Source organism: Ictalurus furcatus, chromosome 19 (genome assembly GCF_023375685.1).
Source record: "Ictalurus furcatus strain D&B chromosome 19, Billie_1.0, whole genome shotgun sequence".
In the NCBI taxonomy this organism is placed as follows: domain Eukaryota; kingdom Metazoa; phylum Chordata; class Actinopteri; order Siluriformes; family Ictaluridae; genus Ictalurus; species Ictalurus furcatus.
This window is the reverse complement of record NC_071273.1, coordinates 4,617,326-4,633,746: the sequence shown is the minus strand read 5'-3', so window position 1 is coordinate 4,633,746 and position 16,421 is coordinate 4,617,326. Positions and strand designations below refer to the sequence as shown.

Genomic DNA, 16,421 nt, shown 5'->3' with positions numbered 1-16,421 from the left:
ATAGTTCTTTCATTAAGGTCCTACAATGGTCTCGTATTATTCCACATTTTGTGATAAATAAAGAATGTCTATGAGGAAACCCACTGACTCAAATACATTCATATAGTAACACAGAGCTGAAGTTGAGAACAGGATCAATAGGTGTGTGTATGAGAGGAGATCACAGTGCATACTCACTACTGTATGTTTTAATAGACAGATATCATTAAAATAATGAACGTAAAAATGTTCAAACTCCAATCCACAGACCAAGAAATCAATCCACGCTGGTGAGTCAAAAGTAGCTCAATTCCTCATTAAAACCGGGGACCTGGCAACTGCTCCAACATCACACATGGTGCTGATTTACACCTGGTTTTGAGAGGAGGACAAAATAACGTGTAAAACTGATGACTGCTAATCTCAGAATCTTTATTAAATTGAGCAGAATATGTAACAGTTATACTTCCAACGTTTCTACACTTTTTTTGGTGATTTTTCCTCAAATGCACAAAAATCTCAGCACATCTGTCCCTCTGGCTTCATGTTATTCTTCTGTAGAAATTTTATTTACTGTGAATTTCACATCCTAAACCCGTAGAACCTGATGAACCCAATGTGCAGACATTTTGCACTGCATTAGTATAATCAAGGAATATTTTATTTAACAATAAATTATCAGCAGTAATCTTGTTTAGAGAAGACATGAGTGTTAATTCTCCTCAGAATGAATGTTTTATAAAATCAGTTCTCACTCTCTAGGAGCTGCTGCTTTAAGAAGCTGCATTGAGTGACGTTGCTCAGTAACATTTCTGCGTGGTGTGTATCCGTGTAACAGACTAGTTCAATAAAGAGTTTACCTTCTCTGAAACAGACTCCACACCGTGTCTTTTCCCCCTGACTCTCGTACACTGTAATCAGAGGATATAATAAGATGAAATGTGTTTCAGTTTGTGTTAACACTGGAGCACGCTGTCAGAGTGGAGATTGGACTCATCTGAGAGATGAAGAACAGAACTGCAGTTGGTTGAGGAGTGCATGGGGCAACGCCAAAACAAAGTCATTTTAACTGTGATAAAAACAAAATTAACTTAAATGAAATAAGAAGTCGTCCTGCAGGATAGATTAAGTACTTGGGAACTTTATTTTATTTCTGCAGGAGGTGAGCAGCAGTCCTTCAGGAATAATAAAATCCTGCAGGAATTTTCCCTTGTGCAGCGAATGTGCTGGAAATTCCTGCATGTTTCTATTGTACTGCTCCACCCTAAACCCTATAGGAAAATCCTGCACAGTTTGTCAATGTGTCCTGCAGGATTTCATCATTCCAGGATTCCAGCAAACATCCTGCAGAAAAATGAAAATCCTGCAGGATTCCTGTAGAGTTTTTTTTAAGGGAGCCACTGAACAGTGATAATGTTTTGGTCAATGATAAATATATCTTGTGATTGGTCAAGAGAGCAGAAAGTCTAACATGAAAGACACATCATCATCATAGCATGTAAACCAATTTAAAAATCTGTTGATGAAGAGTGTGTCATTGTGTCTCTCTACAGGTTGTATAAGTGTGGTGTCTCAGGTGAAGGCTGTTCCACTCTGACTTCAGCTCTGAGATCAAACCCCTCACACCTGAGAGACCTGGATCTGTCCTATAATAATGTAGGAGACTCAGGAGTGAAGAGTCTCTCTGCTGTACTGGAGAATCCTCTCTGTAAACTGGAGATACTGTGGTAAGATCATCTCTCTGAGAGTCACATGACCTGCTCCTCAGTAAGTCACATTCTCTAATAGTGAGACTGAAGCAGAAGTTTTAGGTTCATCATCAATGTCCTGAGGAGGAAGATTATTTCTTTTTATTTAACAATAAATTATCAGCGAGTAATCTGGTTTTGAAAAGACATGAGTGTTAATCCTCTTCAGAATTAATGTTTTATACTTTTATAATTTATCCATTGTATCTTTTAATTCATGACAGTGTTTGTTTTTCATGATGATTCAGACTTTTACTTCCTTCCTTCTAGAATAATATAAATATATAGAGAGATATTAGATGAGAGAAACTTAATATAACACTCAGTATGATCATTTTAATTACGCTGTTAATTATAATAAACAGGTGATATTAAATCCTCATGTCATTCTGAATAATAAAATCATTTTACAAACACATCATCTTTAAAGTAATTCTTAAACCAAGATAAAAATCTGTTGATGAAGAGTGTGTCATTGTGTCTCTACAGGTTATATAAGTGTGGTGTCTCAGATGAAGGCTGTGCTGCTCTGACTTCAGCTCTGAGATCAAACCCCTCATACCTGAGACAACTGGATCTGTCCTATAATAATGTAGGAGACTCAGGAGTGAAGAGTCTCTCTGCTGTACTGGAGAATCCTCTCTGTAAACTGGAGATACTGAGGTAAGATCATCTCTCTGAGAGTCACATGACCTGCTCCTCAGTAAGACACATTCTCTAATAGTGAGACTGAAGCAGAAGTTTTAGGTTCATCATCAATGTCCTGAGGAGGAAGATTATTTCTTTTTATTTAACAATAAATTATCAGCGAGTAATCTGGTTTTGAAAAGACATGAGTGTTAATCCTCTTCAGAATTAATGTTTTATACTTTTGTAATTTATCCATTGTATCTTTTAATCCATGACAGTGTTTGTTGTTCATGATGATTCAGACTTTTACTTCCTACATTCTGTAATAATATAAATATATACAGAGATATTAGATGAGAGAAACTTAATATAACACTCAGTATGATCATTTTAATTACACTGTTAATTATAATAAACAGGTGATATTAAATCCTCATGTCATTCTGAATAATAAAATCATTTTACAAACACATCATCTTTAAAGTAATTCTTAAACCAAGATAAAAATCTGTTGATGAAGAGTGTGTCATTGTGTCTCTCTACAGGTTGTATGATTGTGGTGTCTCAGTTGAAGGCTGTGCTGCTCTGACTTCAGCTCTGAGATCAAACCCCTCACACCTGAGAGAACTGAATCTGTCCTCTAATAAAATAGGAGACTCAGGAGTGAAGAGTCTCTCTGCTGTACTGGAGAATCCTCTCTGTAAACTGGAGATACTGAGGTAAGATCATATTTTAAATCATTAATAATAAAACATGTTCTAATCTTCTGATTATGGACAGTCTGATCTTCTCAAGAAAGTTCTGTTCATGTGAACGCTGATTAAAAAAGAGATTTTGTTGAGATGTGTGAAGGGAAAAGTTACTAAAACATTTCTAAAGATCTAGTGTGTGTTACTCAGTCCACAATGAGAGAAACTGTCTACAACCAGAGGAAAGTCAGTGCTGTTGTTCTTCTGCTTAAGATTGTGAGAGTGAAGAGTGTGTCATTGTGTCTCTCTACAGGTTGCGTGGTTGTGGTGTCTCAGATGAAGGCTGTGCTGCTCTGACTTCAGCTCTGAGATCAAACCCCTCACACCTGAGAGAACTGAATCTGTCCCTTAATAATGTAGGAGACTCAGGAGTGACGAGTCTCTCTGCTCTTAAAGATGATGAACATTACAATCTACAGACACTGTGGTAACCTCTTTTGTACATGTCTCTTTAGTTCCAATAAATATCAGATTATCAGGTTAGGAAATAAAACCAGTTTTAGAAATGTCACTATATTCTATTTAATCAGATTTTTTCTAACAATTGGCTTTAATGCTGTTTTGTGTTCAGTAAAGTGTGTTGATTTAAAATTCATGTGAAGGTAGAAGACAGGGAGTCAGACAGAGTCTACAAAATATCACGAATGAGTGCATGAGAGTGATTGTAAATGAACACCTGGTCTCCTTGTGACAGCCTGCTATCTCTGACTTCATACTGCTGCTTTTGTCTGAACAAGATGATCTCTGCTTTTCCCTGTTTCTGATAAGCAGCACACTTTCTTCTCAACTCTCATTAAGCCAATTAAAATGATTATATTTTATGCCACAGATATTTGATTTATGCAGCCACTTTACTCACTCTGACACTTCTTCCAGCACCCTACCTCCACACCGTGTCTTCTGTCTTTCCTGTAACATTCACCTCGGCTTCTTCTTAAAGTCTGCACTTAAATATAAATGTAGAACAAGAGCTAAATGACACAGTAGTGTTCATTATTTAAAAAACTCCAAAGCCTGTGATTGGATAAGAGCAGTGATGTGATGGGTAAATATCTGCTCATTTTCCTGTTAGAACTTGTGGAAGTTCTCATTTGTTCTCGCTAAATGTTATAACACAGATGTTAGTAAGAATGAAGAAATGTAGAATGATTAATTATAAACAGGAGATGATGATGTTTCTCTTGGAGCAGAGATGATTACATGTTGATCATGAAGTACCACAGTCCAGTTTGTGGTTATTAATTCACATGTTTTTTCTTTTATATTCAGGGTGTGGTGAACATCTGTGTGTGTGATGAAGACTCCGGTGTTCCTGCATTTCACTGGTGGGGAATAGAGAACACATTTATAAACACATCACTCATTTTAATTATAACACATTAAACAGACTCAGAGACGTGAGAAGTGTGTGTTCATCATGCACAGTGAATCAGACTGTACTCGATTCTACACTGAGTGTATAATGACCTCTGACCCCTGGATAAAATTCCCCGGACCTCAATCTCATAAAACACCTGAGGGATTATTAGGAACAGCAGGTGAAAACCCACATGACCTCAAGCTGAACCCAGTCAGTGGAAGAGAGAGCTAAAATGTACAGGAACGTTTTCAAGACACTGGTGGATTTCTCACCTGACAGGATTGGCATCTGAGGAGTTTAATGAGTATTTAACAGGAATTTTGTAGCAAAATAATTTTCAACATAAATTACAACCAAATATATTGTTACACTGGGTGTTTTTGTAGAGAAAAGTAAAAAATATAAATCACCCCAACATGCTGAGTCAACATCATAACCCAACCTTGCTGAGATAAAACAGTCCAGACTGAGTCGGTCCACATTGTACCCAGCGCTGGATTTCAGAATCGACCCAAACTGGGTTCTGTGTAACTCAGCAATTTTAGAGTGGACCTTTTTGAGGAGACTCAACTGGGAATGAGTGTATATGAGCACAAACACCTTCTTTCTGTTGTGTATCTTTTTACATGCTTCCATCTCTCATATATTTTAGGCAGGTCACATGGAATCTTTTTTCATGTGTACATTGTAGACTGTTTTTTGACTAATTGAGAGCGTACTTAATTAAAATGCCTTGCCCATCCTAAACTTTTCACCTTTTACATTTAATTAATAGGTTTTTTTTCACTAACTAGACACTCAGTAGTCATTGTGATATAATCATATTACCTGTTCTGGTCTGGACAATACTCCATAGCACACTTCTCTCTTTCTCCCCATCAGCTGTTACTGTGAGGCATTTTTTGGAACTACTGACAGATTTGTGTGGCACTTTCACTTTGGATGAACTGAAATATTATTTCCCTGATGCAGTATTTTGTGTTTTATACATGAAGATAGATTGCATGTTCTCTTTCTAGTTAGTTAACTTTGCTCATTACTAGTCAGCTGGTATCTTATGCACAGTTTGTTTCAGATCAGGGCTGGGCCAGATTATCCAATGGGCATTATGGGCACAGGCCAAGGGGCCAATGCGCACTTTAGGCCCAAGCGAAGGGAAGAAAAAAATGCTTTTTTGTTTTTTTACATTGCTGAAAATAGAGGGTGAGTCTGGCTTTGGGGCCTGTCACACTGCAGTATTGCTGCGTGCTCAGAGACCCGAAGCGTGAGCTCTTAGCGAGTGGATGCTTTTGGGTCTTCAGTGACATTGACTTTGTTTACTTTGGACATGTGCTTTTGTTATGGATTTTTGTCCTGTCTCCGCCCCGGTCTTGTCATTGGTAGTTTCCCGTAGGTGTGCCATCATTGATTTCAGCTGTCCTGTGTTTCAGCCCTGATTATGTTTGTCATTTAAACCCCTCGTGTCTCTTTGCACATCGCGTAGTATTGAGTTTATCTCATTATCAAGTGGTTGTTCCTAGTTCTCGTTCTCGTTCTCAAGTCATGTTTATTGACATTGTTTCGTGTTTTGCCTTGCCCTGTTTATGTCCGTCTGCCGATCGCCTGAGCTTTTGCATGTTATTTGATTACCGTTTTGGATTTGTCTGTCTGTCTCTATAATAAACCTCGTTAACTGCACTTGCAGCCATCCTAACCTCCATTACTTAAATAACGTGACAGGGCCCAAGCAAGGGGAAGAAAAAATATGCTTTTTCCTTTTCTCTTGTTTTCTTTTCCTTTTTTTACATTGCTGAAAATAGAGAGCAATGTCTGGTCGGGACACACAAGATTAAAAAAGACGAACTCCCCTTAACGTCAACAGTGGAGAAGGCTGTAGGGAGTGTGGTGCTTGAACGTAGCTCTTGACGCATTCAACACGAGTTGGAATCCGCCTTTTGCCGAATTCGCTCTTCTCCCTTTTCCCATCACATATCAGATCAGATTTATTTATTTTCAATAAAAAAGTGGAAATAATGTGCCTAATGACTGTTTAATAGTAATGTGTTTATCAGTTAGGGATAGGTGTAGGGAGGGCTTTATTGTCCCAATAATTTTAATAAATTTAGTCATTTACACTCTGTTATTACTGAAATGTACAACTATGCTGCTATTAATAAATGCTATTTAGGTTACAACAATACTGAGGTGCAAATAATAATCTGTCTGCTACTATTTATAATTATAAGTAGCATCTAAAAACTATTTGCACTTATTGCAAAGAACTGCCACTTTTATATAGTGTAAATAGGATATATCTCTATTTATTTTCACTTTATATGGTACTCTATATAGTATATTAGTATAACTATATTCGCGACCTTGAAAAGTGGGTTCTTTTTTATTCTGTGCTGCGACTCTGCAGCTCATGCTGAATGGAGCAGATGCTTTCAGTTTGTAGCGTCCAGTGAACGTTCTCCAACTTAAATAAATAGTTTTTATTTATATAAAAAAAACAGCAAAATGTCAGTGTGGGTGGTGGCGTGGGGGACAAGGGTAATTGGTGTATTGACGAAAAGAGCTCAGTGTAACACAGACTATTTGTAAGCATATGATGCCTTTTTGCAACTATCTGTCTCATATTAGCTCACCTTTTTTCACCCATGTTGATAAGGAAGCTGCCTTCTTCAGTTTTTCTTTCATTTTCTGCCGTCTCTGTCTGACATCGTGCCTTTACTGACTGTATATCATACACATAATATAAGAAGGTAAATTTAACAAACTTGAGTATCTAATACTTACCAACACATTCCCTCTCAATCAATCTGAAAGCTACTGGCGATAAGAATATAAAATGCTGCTAATATTATGAAAAGTTTAGCAGAAGAGTTAGTGGTTTCAGCAAACCTGTCTGTCTGTTGAAGCGAGACGCACCACGATTGTGTAACAATGAGACAATCTGTCTGCAGACTCGAGTCGGACAAATAAATAGAAACATTCTCAGACTTTCTTGTGATTCATTTTTGCTACTGTTTTGTTCACACTCTCATGTTAATTTGAATTCAAATGCTTTTTCCATAATATAATTGTTTATTAATTAATATTGAGAGTGGCACTTTTAAATAATATTGGAAATGGGCAGGAGCTTGAGCTCCCAGAAACCGCCCCCCCCCCCCCCCCCCCCCCCGCACGTCCCTGCCGTAGACCCCTGAGGTGTACTTTTTGTCATATCTCACAGGTGATTTGCTCTATCATTCAAATGTTTCATGAATTTGTCTATTTGTTCCTAATGAACAAATGACTTCAAACATGACTTCATATCATTGTTTTCAGTTTATATATATATACACACACACACATTGTGTGCTATGTATATGCAATACAATGTATACTAAACACAACTTGCAGTATTTAAATTATACAGTGCAATATACAATATAACATGCCAGTACAGTATCATAAATTGCATATTAAGCCAATTAAGATCATCAATTAGACAAAGATCAGAAAAAAAGGAATACCCGAGACATTCTGTCTGTTTCATTGGACCCCTCTGCAGGGGTGTACTCACTTTTGTTGCCAGCGGTTTAGACATTAATGGCTGTGTGTTGAGTTATTTTGAGGGGACAGCAAATTTACACTGTTACACAAGCTGTACACTCACTACTATACATTGTAGCAAATTGTCATATCTTCAGTGTTGTCACATGAAAACATATCAGATATTTACAAAAATGTGAGGGGTGTACTCACTTTTGTGGAATACTCTCTCTCTCTCTCTCTGTGTGTGTGTGTGTGTGTGTGTGTGTGTGTGTGTGTATATATATATATATATATATATATATATATATATATATATATATATATATATATATATATATATATATATATATAAATATAATATAAAATCACACACACCCCAAGGCTGTAGTAGATGAGTTTTCCTGTTTGGTGTGATGTTTAATGTCCTCAACAACCTCTGTAGTCCCATTTAGCCACTTTTTTTCCCCTAAAAAATCATATCACAATCTTTAGAGTCAGAGTAAAAACATGACACTGGTTTTTGGGCCCTAATGTGTGGAAAACAGTGAGGGGTTTGGGGGGAAAACATCTGAGGTTTGTTTACAGCCCTGTCTCTTTTAATAATTACTGATGTAACTAATAATTTGGTTTGTTTCTGTTTTTTTAAGATGTAACGAAACATTGACATCTGACTATTATGTGCAAACATTTGCCTCGTATATTAGGTATACAATGCATGGGAATATCTTTTGTGTGATGAACGCTGTATAAAGTCTACATTCATAATTTGTTTTTTTATGATTTCATGCGATTAAATGTTAATATTTTAATGACATTCATATGCAAGTGCAAAGGGAAGAGTAATACAGCACTTTACTATGAAACACTGCATGAACTAATAAGAAATGTCTTGGATCTGAAGTTCAGGCAGCAGGACATTGAGTTCCATGTGTTTTGCTTTGGCAGTTGGTAGATTTATTCTTAACTCTGTCGTAACATCAGCAGCTTACATGTTAAATGGATCTGCCATGTATTTTGTATCCTTTATCAAAACTAATTTAATTTCTGTTTATTAATTTAAGTTTAGACACTGCTTCCATGTACGTTATTGGTGCTAGCTGTGTGAAAACTGATGGATGAGTGGCTGTGGTAAACAGAAGAGCGTTAACTCACTGCACCACCTATCACCTCTGTGATGAAGGGGAGTCAGATTTGGGTACAACTCTTGTTAAGAAAACACGCAACACACTGTAAAAATTTGGTTCAAAGCTGGAAAACCTGCTGCCAGTATTTTACTGTAATTTTACAGTTTTCCAAATAAAAAAAAAGCATTTAAAAAACGTTAATAGTTAAAGTAGCCAAAGTAAAGAGTGTAGTACATTATAGAGTAGTGCATATTTTCCACATTATTTCCAAATAAAAATTATTTAAAAGTCAGTAACCACACTGAAAAATTGTGGAGTGAAATTTACTTAAAGAAAAGCTAGTTAACAATTTTCACACAGAAATTCTTAGTAAATGTTACAGAGCATATTCTCAAGTGAACACTACTTACTTTTAAGTGTTCCAATCGAAATACTCAAGTAACTTTTACTAGGCATTTTATGATTCTGTGCCTACATTTTACTCACTACACCACAGTGATTTTTACTTAGACTAGCTTTTCAGCTTTCATTACAAATGCCCACTAGAAATGTTTAGGTTTTCAGTGTTTTTTTTTTTATTTTATTTTATTTACATTCATGTGAGAAAATTTTAAGTAATATTTACACAACATTTTATGTTTAACAAGTACTTTTATTTGTTTTTTAGTCAATACTAGGGGTAAAGAATCTCACAAAAAAACATTAATAAAGTCTTTTAAACAACAGCACCTTTTATTTTTTATTACAGTCTGATTCATTGACAGACAAAACACTGCACAAAACTAGTGTTTCCCAAACATTTTTTCTGAAAGGGTTACCCTGAGTTAAGTTCTTTAAAACACTTTTCCTTCTTGGTTCATCCCTTTACAGATGTAAACAACATTTTAAACACTTAAACAGTAACACATTTACAGTCATCAACCAGTAAATCTCTGACAAAATGCCAAAAGGACATTTTCAAAAGCATCATTTAAAAGTGTCAATTGTTCCAGATATGTAAATCCACCTACTCACATCACTTTTAGATCTTTAAAATTGTCTACTAAAGGTTGCAAAAAATATTTGTGTATGCTGTCATTTACAGTTCTACTTTTGTTTGAAAGTTCAAAAATTCTTAATCAGTAGGTCAAATAAGAAAATCAGAAAATACAGTACACAGTCTGATTCAATGACAGACAAAACATTTTCTTCTCCTGAAACGCTTACCCTGTGTTAAATCCCTTAACAGATATAAACATGTTAAACACTTCAGTTAAAACATTTATAGTGAACAAGTAAATCTGATAAAACGCCCAATGAAATTGTCAAGGCTATCAATTCAAAGTGCAAATTGCCCAAGAAACTTGAGTGCAACCACTCACATCACTTTCTTAAATCTTTAAGAACATACAATCAGAGCAGAGAGCAAAGAATTTACACTGAACATCTAGAACAAAACAAAGTAGTGCCAGAAACATATGAGAGGTAATACTTTCTCACTGAAACTTCTCATTGAAATATTTGCATACAATCATTCAAGAAGTTTGCTGTGCAAAGACAGGACTTTTGTCTTTAATTTATTTATTCATTTTTATATGATTCATTTACATGTGATTCATTTACGTATGATTCATTTACATGTGATTCATTTTCATGTCATTCATATTCAAGTGGTACATTTTCATGTCATTCATTTACATGTGATTCATTTACTAATTTGCTTCTTTTAAATCCAGTTTTAGACTGTAATATTACAAAGGTATTTCCAGATTATTACTTTGCCACACTGTATGAGATAACCCCAGTAAAATTGCCTGAATTCTATAATATAATTTGTTCACCATGTTAGGTTTAAATCCTCTAAAAACAGATTCGCAATTAAATAACATTACTCTGTTCCAATTCACATCCTTCAAAGCATTGGCATGTTCTGCTTACTCTCACAATCCTCCAAACACCCACACACCCAAAGTCTCCATAAACAAATGAGACAGCAGTGTATCCTACAAAAACCGAACGTTGTCCACAATGTGAAAACAACTCGGAGAGAAAGCTGGACTAACCAACAAAATTACCAAGACTGATAAACAGTCTGCACACAATAATAAATATAATGTCTTTACCTTTTAAAGACGTGTAACAAATAATATAACAGTGTAGCACGTAAAGCCGAGGAGATAACACTAATAAAATTAAATAAACAGAAACTCTAACCCGGTCAGAGCCTCAAAACAGAGAAGCACATTCATACAGAAGTAGATTTAAGAGGAGTGAGTCCACAAAATCTAGGTGAAGTAATGCAACGACAATATCTTCAATAAAAATCAGAATACTGTAGAGCTGGAAGGCCGAGTGCAAAAAATAAAAATAATAGAAGAGCGAAAAAGACTCCGATGTGTAGGTGATGCCGTTCACCCCGATATCAAGAGTTTATCATAGTCTCCTGCTCCCTCGGCTGAAATAAAGTCCTTCTGGACACCGTTATATGTAATGCGAAGCCGAGCTGGGTGAAGTATTCCATAGCGAGCGCCCTCAAAGACAGGACCTTTGGAGATATCTTCAGTATATCCAGCTCAAGAAAGAGCTTCTGAAACACTTCGAAAGTGTACTTCAGCTGTCGTAGGTAACTTAAGTTCAAGGCATAGACAAAGCCCATGAGCAGAAGGCAAGCCTTGGCCACATAGCCACAATTTTCAAACACCTTATTTCCCTCGATGATTATGGAAACATGGACATGGTTGGTGAGGCCTTCATGTGCTGCATTTCCATGAAGGACAAAGATGTTCATCACATGCCCAGCGTAGTCCTCTTTGACTGCTTCTTTGCTGTTGTCCTTTAAAAACATGTCAATCGGTTAAGTACACTGCAATCAGTGTAATAATTTCATCAAGACATTTAAAAAACAAAATCAATACATGGAATACAGTAAAATGTTTGCTTTTATAATTTCTGTTATGTTAAATGCCTGCATAATCAGTCTAATGCCCATCAATCAGGTGGTGACTAGAATTGATCAGTTTTGTACAATATAAACCATTCTGTGACGTTAAATCATGTTATCAACATTTACACTGCAAGTGAAGAAAAGAAGATCTCTGAGCCCAACATTTTAAACTTTTTATTAAGACAGATTTTTTTTTCCAACACAGTGGCAAGAGTTAGATACCTATAGAAATCCTGAGGGTTAGATTATTAAACTGAAAGATATGTTTAACATGGACATAACAATTAGAAAATGGCTAAATTTATCTGGTAGTCTTTGATGAGGTGCTCTCGAGACTCTCCAAGGAACTACATCAAGCAGCAGATGATGGCATATCGTCTACCTTCTATTTTTTGCTGTTGAAGACAGAAAGCAAAAATATTTAATTTGTCAGAAAATGGCAGCTATCCAAAACAAGTTCAGAACATATAACTGAATATACGAATTACTGGGTGTCATTATATAAGAAAGTGTTGTTCATATGTAATAAGTTAGATTAAGTTATCCCATAAACCAAAAAAGATACAAGTTTTTTGTAGTCCAGGTCCTTAATACAGCAGTGCACTGTTGAGCGTCATGGCACTCTTTTTTAACTAACCAAATCTCTCTATTTGAACAGCAACCTGTTTAATGCTTACAGAAACAGCGTTAATGATTGTGAATGTGTCCGAACAACCAGCAGGATTCTGAACATTTAGTTCATCTATTTTAACAAAGTATAACATCAAACAGTCTGGTTGTTCAGAACACGCAATAAATAACTTCCAGCTTCACAAAAAAAATACTGGTGGACTTATCGATAAGATGCATGATGGGTAACGTTACTTACTAATTAATTATACAAATTAGCTCCTCTTCCTCCGTTTCATGCCTCTCCTGTCGCTGCGTGTACCCACCATGTCCCCTGTGAATAAGAGTCCTGTTCAGAGCAGCTATAAATCAGCTGGCATCCGTCGGTCCACTCTGCGCCGTTCCTGTTCTGTCAATTATGCCTGCCCCACTTCTTGGCGGTATTCCCCACTCGTAACCTGCTCCGCAACCCCCCACCCCCACCCCCGTCTGGCTACAGTCAGCTAACGTTAATAGCACCGCTAACTAATGGTATCAGCTAGCAGGCCTACAGTTATTTCACAGTAAACTGGGATAGAAATTTCAATGTAATTTATTTTCAGTAAAAATGAAGAAAATATTTGAAAAGGTGGAAATAAAGTGCCTAATGACTGTTTAATAATAATAGTGTGTTTATCGGTTAGGGGTAGGTGTAGGGAGGGCTTTATTGTCCCAATAAGTTTTATATATTTAGTCATTTACACTTTGTTATTACTGCATCCTGTACAACAATACTGAGGTGCAAATAGTATCTGCCACTATTTATAAGTATAAATTGCATCTACCAACTATTTGCACTTATTGCAAAGAACCGCTACTTTTATATAGAATTAATAGAATATATCTCTATTTATATTCACTTAGTGTAAATAGAATATATCGCTATTTATACAAGACATTGTGCCCAGGGGCCTCTGAATTATTAATTCGTGCCTGCCCGCAACACACTGTAAAAATTACAGCACATAGCTGGAAGTCCTAAATAAAAAAAATCATTAAATATCTGTAACAGTTAAACTAGCCGAAGTAAAGAGTGTAGTACATTATAGAGCAGTAGGCACAATGCATATTCATCTATAATAATATTATTTAAAAGTCAGTAACAGTTTAAATTAGTAAACAACGGATTCTTAAATTAAAACCAGACAGTATTGTAACAAACCCATTAGATGATGATGTAGCAATATCAGATCAATGTTTAGAATGTTTTGCTCCACTTAGAGAGACCGAACTAGCTACATTAATCTCTTCAGCCAATTCATCAACTTGCATACTAGTCCCTGTACCTACATGTTTCTTTAAACAGATTTGTCCAGGAGTAATTGAACCACTTTTAAATATAATCAATTCTTCCCTTAGCACTGGCTATGTACCTAAATCACTTAAATTAGCAGTTATTAAACCCCTGATTAAAAAACCTGATCTTGACCCCTCCAGCTATATACTTATATCAAATCTCCCCTTCCTCTCTAAGATTTTAGAAAAGGTTGTAGCAAAGCAGTTATGCTCGTACTTACATAGGAACAACATTCATGAAATGTATCAGTCAGGATTTAGACCTCATCATTACACAGAGACAGCGTTAGTTAAAGTAGTAAATGACCTTCTACTGACCTACGATCAGGGTTGTGTCTCGCTGCTTGTGTTACTCAACCTTAGTTCAGCTTTTGATATTATAGATCACACTATTCTCCTTGATAGATTAGAAAATGTTGTTGGCATTAAGGGAACAGTCCTCTCCTGGCTCAGGTCTTATCTGACCGATCGTTATCAGTTCGTAGATGTAAATGGTGATTTCTCCATGCGTACTGAGGTTACTTTTGGAGTTCCACAGGGTTCTGTTTTAGGCCCACTGCTCTTTACTTTATATATGCTACCCCTAGGTCAAATTATTCGTAAACATGGAATTAGCTTCCACTGTTATGCTGATGATACACAGTTGGATGTTTCAGCGAAGCCAGAGGACAGACAGAAGCTTAGTAAAGTTGAGGATTGTGTAGACATTAGATGTTGGATGTTAACTAACTTCCTTTTATTTAATTCTGATAAAACAGAAATACTTGTATTAGGACCACGTGTAGCTAGAAATAATCTTTCTGATCACATGGTTACTCTGGATGGACTTTCTGTTTCAACATGTACAGCAGTTAAAGACCTTGGAGTGATTATTGACTCCAGCCTATCATTTGATGCTCATGTAGATAATATTACTAGGATAGCTTTCTTTCATCTCAGAAATATTTCTAAGATAAGAAATATATTGTCACTACCTGATGCAGAAATATTAGTTCATGCTTTCATCACCTCTAGATTAGATTACTGTAATGCCTTACTGTCTGGATGTTCCAGTAGGAATATAAATAAGCTCCAGTTAGTCCAGAATGCAGCTGCTAGAGTCCTAACTAGAACTAGAAGATACGACCATATCACACCGATATTATCAATACTGCATTGGCTCCCAGTGGAATCTCTCATTAACTATAAAATACTTTTATTAACCTATAAAGCACTAAACGGTCTCGCGCCACAATATCTAAGCGACCTTTTGGTTTTCTATGATCCGCCATGCCTACTTAGATCAAAAGATGCAGGCTATTTGACGGTACCTTGAATAGTGAAGGCTACAGCAGGGGGAAGAGCATTCTCTTATAGAGCTCCACAGTTATGGAACAGTCTTCTTATTAGTGTTCGGCAGTCAGACACAGTCTCAGTGTTTAAGTCTAGGCTTAAAACGTATTTGTTTACTCAAGCCTACCCCGACTAGACTTTCTATTATACTAATTCCCAGTCCTAATAATCTTTTCCCTCCCTCTCTCCTTCTGCCAAGCCACACACGATTTTATGGAGATACTAGAGATGCAGATCCTTTCTGCCTCTGGATGGAGCTCAAATCTTCTCTAATTCCAGACTGCTGGGACTACGGCTGCTCCTAAGGCCATACAGACTTCATATAAGTCAATAATGAACTTTTTCACATTATCTGTTGTTACCCAGATGAGGATGGGTTCCTTCTGAGTCGGGTTCCTCTCAAGGTTTCTTCGTCTTAAAACATCTTAGGGAGTTTTTTCTTGCCACCGTCGTCACTCAGTGGCTTGCTCAGTTGGGATAAATTCGAACCTTTAATATGTGTATACCATGTTGATATTTCTGTAAAGCTGCTTTGAGACAATGTCTATTGTAAATTCTTGGCCGAAGCCAGAACTGAATATAATGAAAAACTTGGTTCAAAAGCCGAAACCAAACACGTTTTTTCATGTTTTTTCCATTTATTTTGCCTTTTTTTTTGCACCATTGCATAAATTAAATAGTCAAAATGTGCTTTTTACTATTTTGTCTTGGTTTTCAAAGAAAAAAATCACTTACAAAAACTACAATTTCAAAATTATTTAACACTGAACATTTTTTTTCATTCCATCAGGCATAGGCTACCAACAAGTCACAATATAACTTTAAATAAATAAATGAGTAAAATAAAAATATTTTGATGTGGTCATCTTTGAGCCCCTTGAATAGCTGATGTTAGGCCTATAACTGACTGCTGAAAGAATGGAACACTCTGTAGACTACAACTAAAAAGTGCATTAAAAAGTGCATTGACGAGTGCAGAAAATGGTTCAATTGGGTTCTATACGGCTGATTATATTGGGGATATATACCGCTCGCCTCCCTGTACACCTTGCGGAGTATTATAGTAGATATAGGATAGATAGACACATTGTTAATGTTCTGTTCCTTGATAGA

General features: G+C 36.2%; 1 protein-coding gene across 2 annotated transcripts in view; it reads left to right on the top strand.

The window, feature by feature from the left end:
* LOC128623000 (NACHT, LRR and PYD domains-containing protein 12-like) overlaps window positions 1–16,421 on the top strand; it is a 140,970-nt gene that overhangs the window by 22,807 nt on the left and 101,742 nt on the right. The window contains exons 9-13 of one of the 2 annotated variants that reach the window (XM_053649825.1): window positions 1,533–1,706; window positions 2,217–2,390; window positions 2,903–3,076; window positions 3,360–3,533; window positions 4,376–7,587. In XM_053649825.1, the coding sequence (XP_053505800.1) occupies window positions 1,533–1,706; window positions 2,217–2,390; window positions 2,903–3,076; window positions 3,360–3,533; window positions 4,376–4,385 (706 nt within the window). In that variant the 3' untranslated portion in view covers window positions 4,386–7,587. Of the gene's footprint in view, window positions 1–1,532; window positions 1,707–2,216; window positions 2,391–2,902; window positions 3,077–3,359; window positions 3,534–4,375; window positions 7,588–16,421 lie in introns of those variants that run through there. The other variant, XM_053649826.1, reaches the window with a different exon arrangement.